Source organism: Furipterus horrens, unplaced genomic scaffold, assembly GCF_987537825.1.
Source record: "Furipterus horrens unplaced genomic scaffold, mFurHor1.1.pri manual_scaffold_15, whole genome shotgun sequence".
NCBI classification, from domain to species: Eukaryota; Metazoa; Chordata; class Mammalia; order Chiroptera; family Furipteridae; genus Furipterus; species Furipterus horrens.
The window spans coordinates 5,433,438-5,446,158 of NW_028327185.1; the positions used below are offsets into that span (position 1 = coordinate 5,433,438).

General features: G+C 48.2%; 1 protein-coding gene across 1 annotated transcript in view; it reads right to left on the reverse strand.

The window, feature by feature from the left end:
- USH2A (usherin) overlaps positions 1 to 12,721 on the reverse strand; it is a 462,824-nt gene that overhangs the window by 25,206 nt on the left and 424,897 nt on the right. The window contains exon 63 of the mRNA XM_090263490.1: positions 12,140 to 12,461. Within this exon, the coding sequence (XP_090119616.1) occupies positions 12,140 to 12,461 (322 nt within the window). The remainder of the gene's footprint in view (positions 1 to 12,139; positions 12,462 to 12,721) is intronic.

Consider the following 12,721-nt stretch of genomic DNA (forward strand, 5'->3'; position numbering starts at 1 on the left):
TGGGCACCTGTATCGGACTTTCTGGTGAAACGACCCCGAGACCTGCCTTTCCAACCTATTCCCATGTGCTTCTGGGGCCCGGTGTTGTTTGAGAAACACAGAGGGCTACTTGCCAAGCAACCAGGCACAGCAATCTAGGCGTTGTATTTTATTTTTCGGTTTCTAGTCCCGTGATTTCTGTCTGGAGCTGTACTTTGTGTGACCTTTGACATTACTTTCGGCCGTTCAAATAAGCACAGAGCCCACATCTGTCTGAAGGTGTGACAGCCACGATGACCATCACAGAGCTGATCACAGCGGACACAGTTCCTCACAGAACCAGAGAGCCCTCGCTTTGGAGAGCCATCATTCCCCACTCCGTTTTGGTTCCAGATGCACAGCTCTTGAAGCACTGATATTTCTGGAACGTGTGGGGTCTATTTTCCCCTTGTAGCCCAGAAGAATATTATTCTAAATGCTCTCAATAGCTCTCAACCCATCCCTTCTCCTTCTCATGCGATTCCAGAAGAACAGCGAGAATTTGTGAACAGGACCATTTGTAATAGTTTCATAAAAGAGAAAGGATAGGCACCATGCCAGTGCAGCGGATGGAAGAGGGGAGCCTTATAGGAAATTCTTCCAGGGTGGTACCCTTGTTACTATGCAAGTGACTGTCCCACCATTTCCCACACATCACTGTAAAGAGTTTTCATTTTAATATTTGATCTCGTTATATGGCTGATAGCTTCTGGAAATAACGTTCTTCAGGGACTGATATTTCCCAAGTGTAGACTTCGCCCAAGGAGAAACACTTCATGTCAATTTCCAAGGATTCCTGGTGTGCTTTTCCTTTAACATATGCTAGAAAAGAAAATCTCCTTATTTGTAAAAATAATGTAAGATTCCTTTGGCTGAAGAAGTGCTGCAAATCCAGATAAAGACGAAGAAACAGACTTAGTGGTACTTTCTGTACTACGAGGATCCAGTTCATGGCGCCTTGGTATCCTACTTGCTATCATCTTCCACACAAAAGAAGTGGAATACAGGAATAAGCAAATTCAATCAGTGATCTTAAAAAAAAAAAACAACTCTCTCTAATCTGTTGACACAACGGACAGGGACTGTCTTGCCCTTGGACAAGCAACTTGAGATTTTGTTCTTTCCCCAAGCCGCTTATTGTAAATTGAATTCTAATAGTTACTCTCAGAGAATTAGGATATGGAGAAAGTCTTAGGGTCTTTGGAACTTCTGGGGTATTCTATAACATACTTCCTTGTGGAATATGATGATTTTTGATGAAATAAAAGCATTTTGACAATACTGAGGACCTAGCCATGTCAAGCAGCGCTAGGAGGCAATACTACTGTTTATAAAAACTGGAGCATGTAAATATATTTTCCTGACAATTCCCATCCAAAGGAAGTAAAAATCCGATGTGAACAGCCATGCCCATAACTAATAACTAGAGTAAGTAGGTTGCATGTTAACAGGCAAACAATTAAATTATTTGTTTCCTAGGGGCATGTAATGAGATTGTTATCTCATTCCCACGAGGCAGACAAATTGATATTAAAAAGGTCTTTCCAATACCTGTATCGGCTGAGGCCAACAGCTAATTCAATAGATTCGATCAAAATCACCGTTTCTTTCACCGCCGCTGATTTATGACCTCGGCCGCAGCTAGCCATCACTCACTGCAGTTTGCTCCCCAGCGCTCATAAATTATGCCTCATAAATAAAAAGATACAATCAACGAGATCATATCAATCCGGCCACAACCCCGGAGTCCGTTTTCCCAGGGCGCTCCCGCAACAGCCGTTCCAAAGGGTCGCCTGCCCTGGCTTCTGAGGGCGTCTGCGGAGCCCCGCGCCAGAGGGGGCTTAGCCAGGGTGGAGAAAAGGAGGTGGGGAGTCTGTGGTGACGTGCTTGCAGGGCGGGCATGGTCTGGGCGCCCTGCAGGCCACAGCCACAGGGGGACAACCTGCCGCACAGCCCTGCGGGCCGTCTGCTCCGCTGGCCACGTCGCTGATGCGCTGCCAGCACCAAGCGGGCTTTTTCAGCGCCTCTGTTCTAACGGACCTTTCCTCCATACGTTCCGGTTACACCTGTACTGAGACCATCCCTGGGTCCCGGGTTCCTTCACCTAAAACTCTTTGAATCAGGTAAGGCGGAGTATGACTTTAATGGAATTCTGGGACCCAGGGGCAGAAGGGTGGAAGCAGGACAGCCTCTTACTCTCCGCCCGCACGTCCGCAACTCAGAAGGCGAAGCTACCGAGGACGTTTCAGGACATGTTCCCGGGAGACTCGGCCGTCTGCACGCCCTACGGCTGGGCCCGCCGCCCCGTTCCCTGGAGTCATTCAATGAACAGGAACACGGCTGCTTCTAATACCTGAGGGAGGGGAGACTGGCTTCAGCGTTGGTGGGGAAGCCTGAAGTTTGCCTCAGTTGGATTTTAGTCGTCGTTAGGATTGGAATCTATCACATTCTACCTTATTGCTTACATTGGTTCTTCCTGAGAGAAACCAGGAATCCAGTCCCGCCCAGCTCCCGTGGAAGATGCATAAAAGCAGCCAGCGAGCTGCCTGAGCACGTACGCTCTGTACGTGTATTGCATGGACTGATTTGTTTCATTCTCCCAGCAATCCTATGAGACCAGTACTACTGTTATCATCTGTGCGCACGTGAGGAAACAGGTACAGAAGACTTTACGTCACTTGGTAAGTGGTAGGACCTCCCTTCCGATATAGGTGTGTGTTGTAAAAGCCGCTAACTCTACCTTTTTCTACACAGGCGACTGAAGGAAGCCCTGAACACTCTTCTGAGCGTTTGAAGTCCTGCCCTGGGATTGGCGTAGGGCCCGCTTGGATGAGCAGTTTCCACAGAAACAGCCTCAAAGAGAAACAATGGAAGTGACCACCAACATCCCTGATGACACTTCTGCTTTAAATACATGACATGTCACACAGGGGCGAACAGTGCCTGTGTACTTCCCAGGCCGTGGCGACGTACTAGGATTTTATTTTGCGAACTAAATTAAGAGCTCTACCTTAACTGGCATGCCATTGGACTAGACTTTCTCTAAGTAAGTTTCTAGAGCTAGAGCAAGCCAAGATCACACTCACCCACTATGATTAACTTCTCCAGGACCTGGACAGTATAGTTAACGATGTAAGGTGGTTTATCATCCATTCGTTCAACAGATATTGACTGGGCCATTTCTATGTGCCAGACACTGTTCTGTGAGCGGGGAAGACAATAGTGAACATGGCTGGAGTTGATGTTCTGGTGAGAGGGACAGTCAATAAACAAACAAACAAAAAAATAGGCAATGATATTTACTAGAAAGGAAAAAACTTACAGGGTATAAGCTATATGGGGATGTGGTAGAGAACAGTTGAGTGGTCCAAGAGATGCTGTCAGGAGATCAACAAGCTGGGATGCTAATGGAAAGAAGGAAGGCGCCCCATAAAGATCTGGGGAAGGACATGCTGGGCAGAGCAAGAGTATGTGCAAAGGCCCTGGGGCTGAATCTCAAGAAGGCTGGTGCAGCTGAGTGGGGAGAGCAAGGGCCAGAGACGGAGGCAGTGGTGGACACAAGTCAGACCATGAGAGATCCTCTCTGACCCAGAGTGGGGTGACTTTATCGGATTGAAAATGAACAGATATAAATGAATATTAGATTATTTCTATATTAAAATTTAATTTTACACATGGGAGACAATGTCCTGGCCTTTAAATTAACTCATTTCAAGTTCACAGCAACCCTCCTAAGGTAGGTCTGTTCATCCCAGTTTACAGGGAAGCACACTGAGGCCTTGAGGAAGAATCACTGGTGGAGGACAGGGAGCCAGGAAGGCATGCAGCTCAGATTACATTCCCAATCAGTTGATCTTCACAGGGTCAGGAGTGCCTGTCCCCAGTGTGACTTAAGAAGCTGTGGTTAAACAGAATGATTACTGGACTCGGGGTCAGAAAGTCTAGACCCAAGTTTTAACCCCGCCATTTTACCAACTGGGTAATTTTCTAAATTTTTCAGGTTCCTAATTATACAGAAGGAATAACACTACCTACTTCACAGGACTATTCTGAGATGTACCAGCAATACATTTTCCATACATTTATGAAGAATTGGGGAGTAAATAAGTACATTTATAAATATTTTATTACGATTTTTGAAAGCCCCAGAGTTGCGTGCAAATGCAATTTGGAACAACCGTGCAGTGGACTTAAGAAAACAGCCTTTGGAACTTGACTCTCAAGTTTCGAATATGAGCTCATCCACTTACAACGGTCTCCTTGGGCCTGTCAACTAATATCTCAATTTCTTATATTTTCTAAGGATTGTTATTGGAAATAGCCCTTCTCTCAAATGGTTTTCACGAGTTCATGCATGTAAACATGGATGTAGTTCCTAGCACAAACCAAGCACTAAGTAAGAATGGTTGTTATATATTACTTGTGTAAAAAGTCAAGAGAGTTTCGGAAGAGAAAGTGGGACTGAACAGCGACTCTGTTACTCCCTGCAATTACGAACCAACAACAGAAAACTCTTCCCAGCCTTCTGAGTTGAGTCCATATCTTTCTGTGTTTCTTTCTGTGTTCTGGAACTTTGAGGGTTAGGAAAAACCGGGAGCTGGGCTTTTCAGAAATATCTCTTCTACATCAATGTTTGCTGACAAGTTGGCCTTCTCCACTTTGCCTTATTAATGTTTCAAAAGCATCCCGAAGTATGAGCAAAAGTAAACATGGGAACAATTCAACGGATCCTTCAAAGAAAAGCATTTCTTCCTAGTTTCCATTACAAATGCACTTATAGGCATCAAGAAGAGAACTATACAGTTTCCTACATACTTATAGGCATCTTAGTAATGATCAGATCCATCAACACGTAGATAAATCAATTTACAAGAAAAAGCCTCAGCTATTTTCTGAAAGATTTCCATTGGAGGCACTGGATTTACTTAAGTATGTTAACACTTTTTGTTTCCACCTGTAGACAGGATTGCATATAGACCAAGATATTTATTTAGAATTTAATGGGAATATACCATCAGTCCGAGTACCCAAGTGCAATCCCCTATTAAGCCTTCATATGTAATTAGTGTTCCAGCAAAGGAGCGATCCTCTAGCTCAGAAAGGATCCCACTGGGGAAGCTGCCGCCACATATTGAGTGACAAAATGAAAAAGAAGTGTCAGTCTGAAGTTCAGGGTAACCTAGTTCCCTCAGTCCGATCTCAGTACCCAGGAGGCTGAGTCTCCAGTCTACTTCACAAAGGAACGACAGAGTTCAGTTTTCTGATCTCTCCTGCTCCCCGTCTTTGGCACCCTGGTTTGGCAAGGCTGTGTTCTTCCTCTAGGGCTGTAGCCCTTGGTGGGGTCCCGGAACAGCCTCTCCTCTGGGTCCCTTCAAGGGTAGAGGGTAGCAGCTTTGGCAAATGTTAGTCACTCTGGATTCCCAACGCTGCCCTCACCACCATAAATAGTCCTTACGCGAGAATGTCTTCAGTGCCCCTTTGAGCGTGCCATGCGTTTCCTGCTGAGACGGTTCCTCCCTGCCTTGCACAGGTACCAGTGTGGCAGCTGGGCTCGGAGGCATTCCAACACGAGGGTGAGGAGAGTAGGAAGAGGGTTTTCTGTGACTGAGGGAGCAGGGAAATAGTGCTTGCTCATATCTCCGTGGAATGACTTCGTCTTCAATAGCCAGGGAGCACCCTTACCCTCAATTCCCCTTGGCCAGAGAGGTCAGGGAGGGAGGGCAGCCAGGGAGGTTTAGTGTGGACACTGGTCTGCCCCCGAAGATGAGACGGTCTCTGCTTTCCCCACGTCTGTTGTCATCACTTAGATCTTCCAAGTCCCTCTTTCCATGGATGTGTGGTGCACGGGTGTGTTTCTCTGTCTCATCAACGAAGCTTTGGGTCCCTGAGGAGTCACGTGCATGATTTGCAGCCTCCTGCCCCCATCCTAGTAAGTAGGCATTCACTTGAACTTGATGCGTGGTTAACTGTGACAGGTTATGAAATACCCACCTTACAGGGCAAGGGACATGGGTAAAACATGCCTCAGCCTTGCCTGGACACGCCCCAGGACCTATGTTTCAGGTGACTTTGGGGCGCTGTTCTTTTCATGGCCGCGTCTCTGAAGGAGCCCACTGAGAAGAGCCGTGAAGACCGATTGGAACTGCACATGACTGGCGCTCAGTTGGGGGCCATTTGGTTGCGCTGCATGTTTTAGGTCCAGCAAACCATCAACCAGCCCAGAGACGAGGGTCACCATGGAGCAAGTGAGTATAAATCTGAGCTGGGGCAGCACAAGTGTGAGAAGCTGCCCGTCTTCAGGCGGGTGACATGTCTCGAAGGCCGTGGAGAGACTGCCAACAACAGGAGCTTAGGAAGAGAGCCCGAGGGGGTCGCCGAGAGAGACAGGAAAGGAACAGAGAGGCATGCACACGGGTCGGAATGAATGGCGTGATGACAGAGGAGTCGCCGTGGTCCCTGGCCTGGGACAGAATTCAGATTTCTTGTCTAGAAAATGTCCGGTGGCCTTCATTCTACGCCGTGGCACGGAGGCTCTGAACTTTTAGAACAAATATGCTTCTTGAGTCAGACAATATCAATAAATCATTTAAAGCCTGGAGCCGGGGGCGCTGGGGGTGGCCACCGCTTCGTTCTTGTGGGAGGAAGTAACCAAACAAAGGTCTCCACGCTGGTCAGAAACACATTAGTGAGATTAGTGCCTAATACCTAATTAAATGCAAGTCTGAAGCCAAACAGAAGACACACTCGATATGTTTTTTCTGACCGGGATATCGAAAACTCTTAGCAAAGGGACATGGTGAGGGTGACCGCCACGGAAGAGAGGCCCTCTGAAGCAGGCGGCTGACCGCAGAAATACAGACTCGGCCCTCGGAGCTGGACGGGACCTTAGTCATGGGCACGGGGCAAGTTATTCCTGTCCTGAAGAAGAGCACAGCGAGGACCAGGAGGGCGACCCGCCTGCTGAGGGGGCCTCACACCTCCCGAGCCCTGGGCCCCTGGTTAGAGGGTCCTACAGTCTGACACTGTGGTCACGTCTCACTGATAGAGACAGAAGCGTCCCCTGAAGTCGGCTCTTTTCCCTCCCGGAAGAAAGGCCCTCCTTCTTTCATTGCATGGGAGTCTGAGTGCAGACAGGGAGGTGGACCTACTATGGAGCAGACACATAAGATTTCTCAGTTCTTGTCACACACCCACTGTTTAATGACAGAGCAAGGACAGGAGAAATCAGGTACCTTGCCCAACCTGAGTGATGGCGTGACTACGTCACAGGAGTGTGGCGTGTGGGTGGACAGTGCGGGGCCAGCTCCTGTCCCTGGCTGAGAGCTCCCTGCATGCCCCTAAAGGCCAGGCAGTGGCAGGGGGCCCTGGGACCAGTCTGTTGAGCCCCAGTCCCCCATTCTCCTGGTCACGGGAAGGTACATGGTGCTAGGGACCCGTGAGAGTCCTGCTCTTGGTTGACTTATGGATATTGGGACAGAGGCCCTCTTTCCACTCTGAAGTGGGAAGGTAATAATAATAGCTATTACTATCATTTTATCAGTTGAGTAGTTTCTACATATGAGGCTCTGTCCTACACACATTCAGATGTCCACAAATTTAATCCCAAAGTAAGCCCACAGGTTCAATGCTGCTCCTATCCCCATGCTAACGACAAGAAAACCGAAGCACAGGGAAGGCTTGAACCAGAGAGTGCGAACAATGGTTTTCTCCGAGGCTGGAAAGACTCACGTGTGAAATGAAGCCAAACTGAGAAAACCCAAGAAGGAGGGAGCAGAGAGAGAGAGGGAACTGAATGGCATGGAGTCCTGCACCTCAGGTCCCTCTGCGGGCCTGGTGTGTTTCGCTTTTTCCTTGGTTTCAAGGATTTTCTTCAGTTCCTTTCCCGGACAGGCAGGTGGAAACAATTCTCTTTTGTTTCAGTCAAAGTTGGCTTTTTGTCCCATGTAGTAAAGTAGACACTGAGCAGGTAGGTTTTCTCAAGGACCTACGGGGGGCTCATACCCATCATAAATGGAGTACATTAGGTTTCGTACTTCTCTTCACTTATGGTTTATAGTATATTTATAATGCAGTGAATAAACGCATTAGTGAGTCAATATGTCAGGTTTCGGTACTAAACACGTTACTGACATTTCCGTCTATCCATGTTGGTGGCGGATAATCACGTACCTATTCATTGTCTGAAGCTGGTGTTATAGACTCGCTTGCTTTGATACCACCTGAGGCTAAACACTATCAGAGAAATCCAGTGGCTCTGAGTCTGCATTTATTCTGCCAGGTTTTACAGCTGAGAAAGGCCCATCAAGAGAAGCTCAAGTTTGATCAGAGTTTTGAAAAGTGTATGGTTCTCGTTTATCCCTACTCAGGCCCCTAGGATTTAGAACTGGAGGGAGCTCCCATTTGTAGATGAGATTAACTTGCTCCTGGATCCTGGAATGGTGACAGAATGCCTACAAGCTGCTGCCCTTTCTCCTTCCCCTCCTAGCTCGTCACCCACACGTCGGCGGCTTTTTGAGGGTTGGCGCAGAGAAGGCCTCTGCGTCCCCGCCTGTGGTCCTCAGACAGCTGCTTTGGGCAGGACAGTGAGGGTCCCCTTGTCCCCTTGTCCTTTCAACCCTTCCTTCTGCCCTCTTCTGCATACATTGCACATGGAATCACTGGGGGCAGCGTGGGCCTGTCGGGGAGCAGCCGTCCCGGGTGGGCTCCCACAGCGCCGGCCCGCAGATCAGGCCCACACTCGAGCGTACCCAGGCTGACCTGTCCCTTCTCAGCCACCCCTCAGTCAGGAGGCCCCAGGAGCCTTCAGAGACCCTGCCTGTGCATGGGTGCTGTTTGCTAAAACCCATCAGAGCGGGCCAGTTCCGGGAACACTAATGAAGTCACTGACAGCATGACTCAGGGGCAGGGGGAGAGGTGGCAGGTCCCCAGGAACCCGAGGTGAGTCGGCGCCTCAGGCGAGAGGTGACCAGGAAGGCAGGGCTGCTGCGCCCCTGGGCCTCCGCTCACTGCCCACAGGTAAAACTGCACTCCCTAGGGTGGGAGCTTGTCCCCGGTGCCTCCGAAGCCCGTGGACAGCCTTAAAGTGCTTGCTGAGCGATTAAGAACTTGCCCACGCTCAAGCTGCAGGTTTATATTGTATCTGTGAGTGCAGCCTCATTTTGAAAAGGTCAAAGATAGAAAAAGGCATTGTCTGTGAGAAAAAAAATCCCACTGGATGTGCAAATATTCTATCAGGGCCATGTAGGCGGGGGGTGGGGGGCTGGGGACGGGCCCCGTGTGCATGGCCACCTGCCCTACTGCCGGGCATGACTGTCCTTCTGATTCACAGGCCCTCAGCTCTGGACAGAATCTCGGTTCTGTGTTTATTCCCGACCCACGTATGCACTACCTCAAAACTAGAAGCCTCCGCCCAAAGGTCAAATCCCTGGCAGGCGTTGGGTGGACCAAGGTGTCCAGGACAATGACGGTATTTTTGAATGGCGAGGTGCGCCTGAAATAACCCTCAGGTGGGGGTGTGAGCCACACAGCGTCATCTCAAAGCCAACACACTCTTTCGTAAAAGGGAAATCAATTCTTTTAGAAAATGACTTCTGTGAGATTACCCAGGGTCCATACAGACTCAGCATTTACACAGGCTAAATAAAGCCGATATTTTAGTTCATTTACTTCAGCATTTAATCTATGCTTTTCGAGCTAATTCCTGTAAGAACTGGGTTTGGGGGCTGATAGGCTAGTTTTTTGTTTCCCCCCGTTTTCTATCCTTCTTAGGTTGTAACAACACGGGGTCAGCAAGGAAAGGCAACCTTGAAATTACAGTGGTCCTTCTCTATATAACGGTTCATTTATCGCGGCCTCACTGTATCACGGAACTTTTAAAAATATTATATTTAATTATTTATCGCGGATTTTTCGCTATATCACAGGATTTTGCGGTAGTGTATACGTATGTTGTTAAAGTTACGTAGGTTTAAGAGTGTAGAATAAATGTAAGGTTCCTACTTTGTGGGGGCGTCTGGAACTAATACCCATGATAAGTGAGGGAATGCTGTAGTTTGTTGAGAAAATTGAATGAAATACTTCCATTTGTGTGGAATGAAGATGGAGGAGGAGCCCAATGCAGAGATGATAATAAAAGTAACAAAGAGACAGCGTAGCCTGAGGTTCTTAACTCATCTCCCCTCTGAAATGTGAGTCCTTCAATCCTGGTGAGAAAAGTGACTAGAACTCCGAGACATGCTTGGAGTTCACCGTCCCTTAGAAAACTGAGATGCGACGTCCACAGATCACATGGCCAGTTATGGAACCCAAGGATGCCCAAGGGTGCCCAAGAAGCTCCAGCCACTAGCTGGCCTTCTGGATCCATCGGTCACTTAGCTTCGTCTAATTAAGAGGCCAAAGACTTCATGCGGATCCCATCTGGGTCTCTCACAAGGTGCGCTTTTATTCATAAGGGAGATGGGACAATTGAGCATAGAGGGGTCTTTGAGAACTTGACCCATTTCGTGAAGATAATACCAAGGATGGCCACATAGGTTCTGGCTGTTTCTTACAGTATACTTTTTCCCACGGTGGCATCAACAGCTGTTTTTAATTTGTGACATAAACCACAACCCTGACCCTAAACCTGGAACGGGATGCATTTTTTAATAATTTTGTTTCTTCAGATTTTGCAAAGGTAATAAAATGTATATACTGGATATTCTGTAATATCCCCAGAATCATCTTGCCATAAAACACAGTATTTCTGCAGCCAAGTATAGAAATATTCACATGAAATGGGGTAAGTGTGTGCTATCAACAGGCTCGAATTTGTTTAGATTGGGTTTTGTTACCACATGAGTTTGATCAAACCCAGATTTAAAAAAACAAGCAAACTTGTTTTTAAGAGATTTTTAGATTTAGAATTTCCAACAAGGGAGGAGGGATTTGTACTTCTCCGAACCTTCCAAGACTCTATTTCAGTTCTTACTAATTTCCTCGGGTAATCTGGCCCCCAAAATACACTTTCCTCACTTCAGATGTCGCCGTTCCCACTGTCCTCACTGACTTGCTTGCCATGTCCCTGGTGACTCAGTGGATTCAGTATTTCTGATTATGGTGAGCTGGTCAAGGCTCACTTCCCCCTTTCGGCACACTGCACTGGGCCCTGTGCCCGGCACTCGGGACTGGCATCAGTTGGCAGCTTCCTCAGACCGCGAGAGAGGTCGACGCCAACTCACGCAGGAGGGAAATTATTAGAATACGGAATTAAGAGAACGGCTGAAGAATCATGTTTGGCAGTAGCTGGGATAAGAAAGACTTTTAGACAGAGATGAGGAATATGTCACCAGGACTTCTTATGTTATCCCCACTTTTAAAACTGAGTCACTGCTGCAGATCTAGCCCCAGGCAAGTCTGAGGGGCTCAGGGCGACGCACAAGGCCACCGCCGGGCAAGGGGACGGCCTGACCCTGGTTGCCACTCCCAGCAACACTGAGTCACGGGCTCCTCTGACAGGCACACAAGTGCCTTCTGCTGACCCAATGAAACAAACCTAACCCATGACACATCCTCTACAGACTCCAAAATCCTCTCAGAATATTCTTCTCAATTCTCGGCTTCTCGGGGCTGGGCCAAGTCCTCCTTCTGAGGACGTCGGTGTACTAAACTTGCTTCATCCCCATACACAGCTCGTCTTCCTCGAGACTGCTCCCCACATTCCGAATCTTTCTTGGGCACAAAGGGTGGGGACGCTGGCCATTAGATTTTATGTTGCCGTGGTACCAGGAATGAGCTATTTTCAAAGTGACCTTTTAACAAGAAGTATTTCCTACCAAGACAATTCTTATAGGGGGAAGCTTGCCGACAGGAACCACTTTTTCCATGAGTCATGCGGTTACTTTGCCTGAAATCTACATAGAATTAACAAGCCTGTGGATCGAGAACCAAGACAATGAAGAAGGCAATGAATACGGTCTTTACTCCCTCATTTACGGCTCAAAAATCATTAAAGGATGTTATTAGCTTCCTGAAGCCCCGTGTTGCTTTAAGCCGCTTCTCAAACTGCAAGCGCTTTTTACAGGCAAGCGCCGGGGTGTGCGCACGACCCCCGTGTGAGGGGTGGACGACGCCCGTTTCTTACCTGGTACTCGTACTCCGTGAAAGGCAAGAGCTCGGAGTCCACAAAAGAGCGTGCGCTCCCGTTGTAGGTCAGCGCTGGGTCTCGTCGCCCAGGCTGGGTTGCGCGTTCTCTTCTGTACAATTCGTAGTATAAAACGCGTCCGTTTGGCTGAAGCGGTCCTGCCCACCGCAGGGACACCGTGGGCTGGAACCCTCCCGGAGCCGTCCCGACCTCCAGGTGCGGGGGTGGCTGCCTTTCAGGTGCTGTCTCCAGGGTCCGAACGGGTGTCCAGTCACCGGACGCGCATCCCCGCACAGTGCAGGCCTGAATTCGTACTTCATACCTTCAGGACGCAGGCAGAAATGACCCGTTATTGGCAAATTAGATTTTCCTTGGGAGAATCTTTAAAAGACCAAGTTTTCAGATACAAAAAGGCAAGTAAGTTTATATTCACGCTTATCAATAGCTGCTCCTCTTAAAAAAGAAACAGAGCCATATTTCCATAGAAATTTTAGAACCTTTTAAATTCTCCTGGGTTTCCAAACTAAAGAATCTCGTCTCTCTGGAAAGGGTGGGAAAAATTCTTCCTGAAATGGGAGTGAA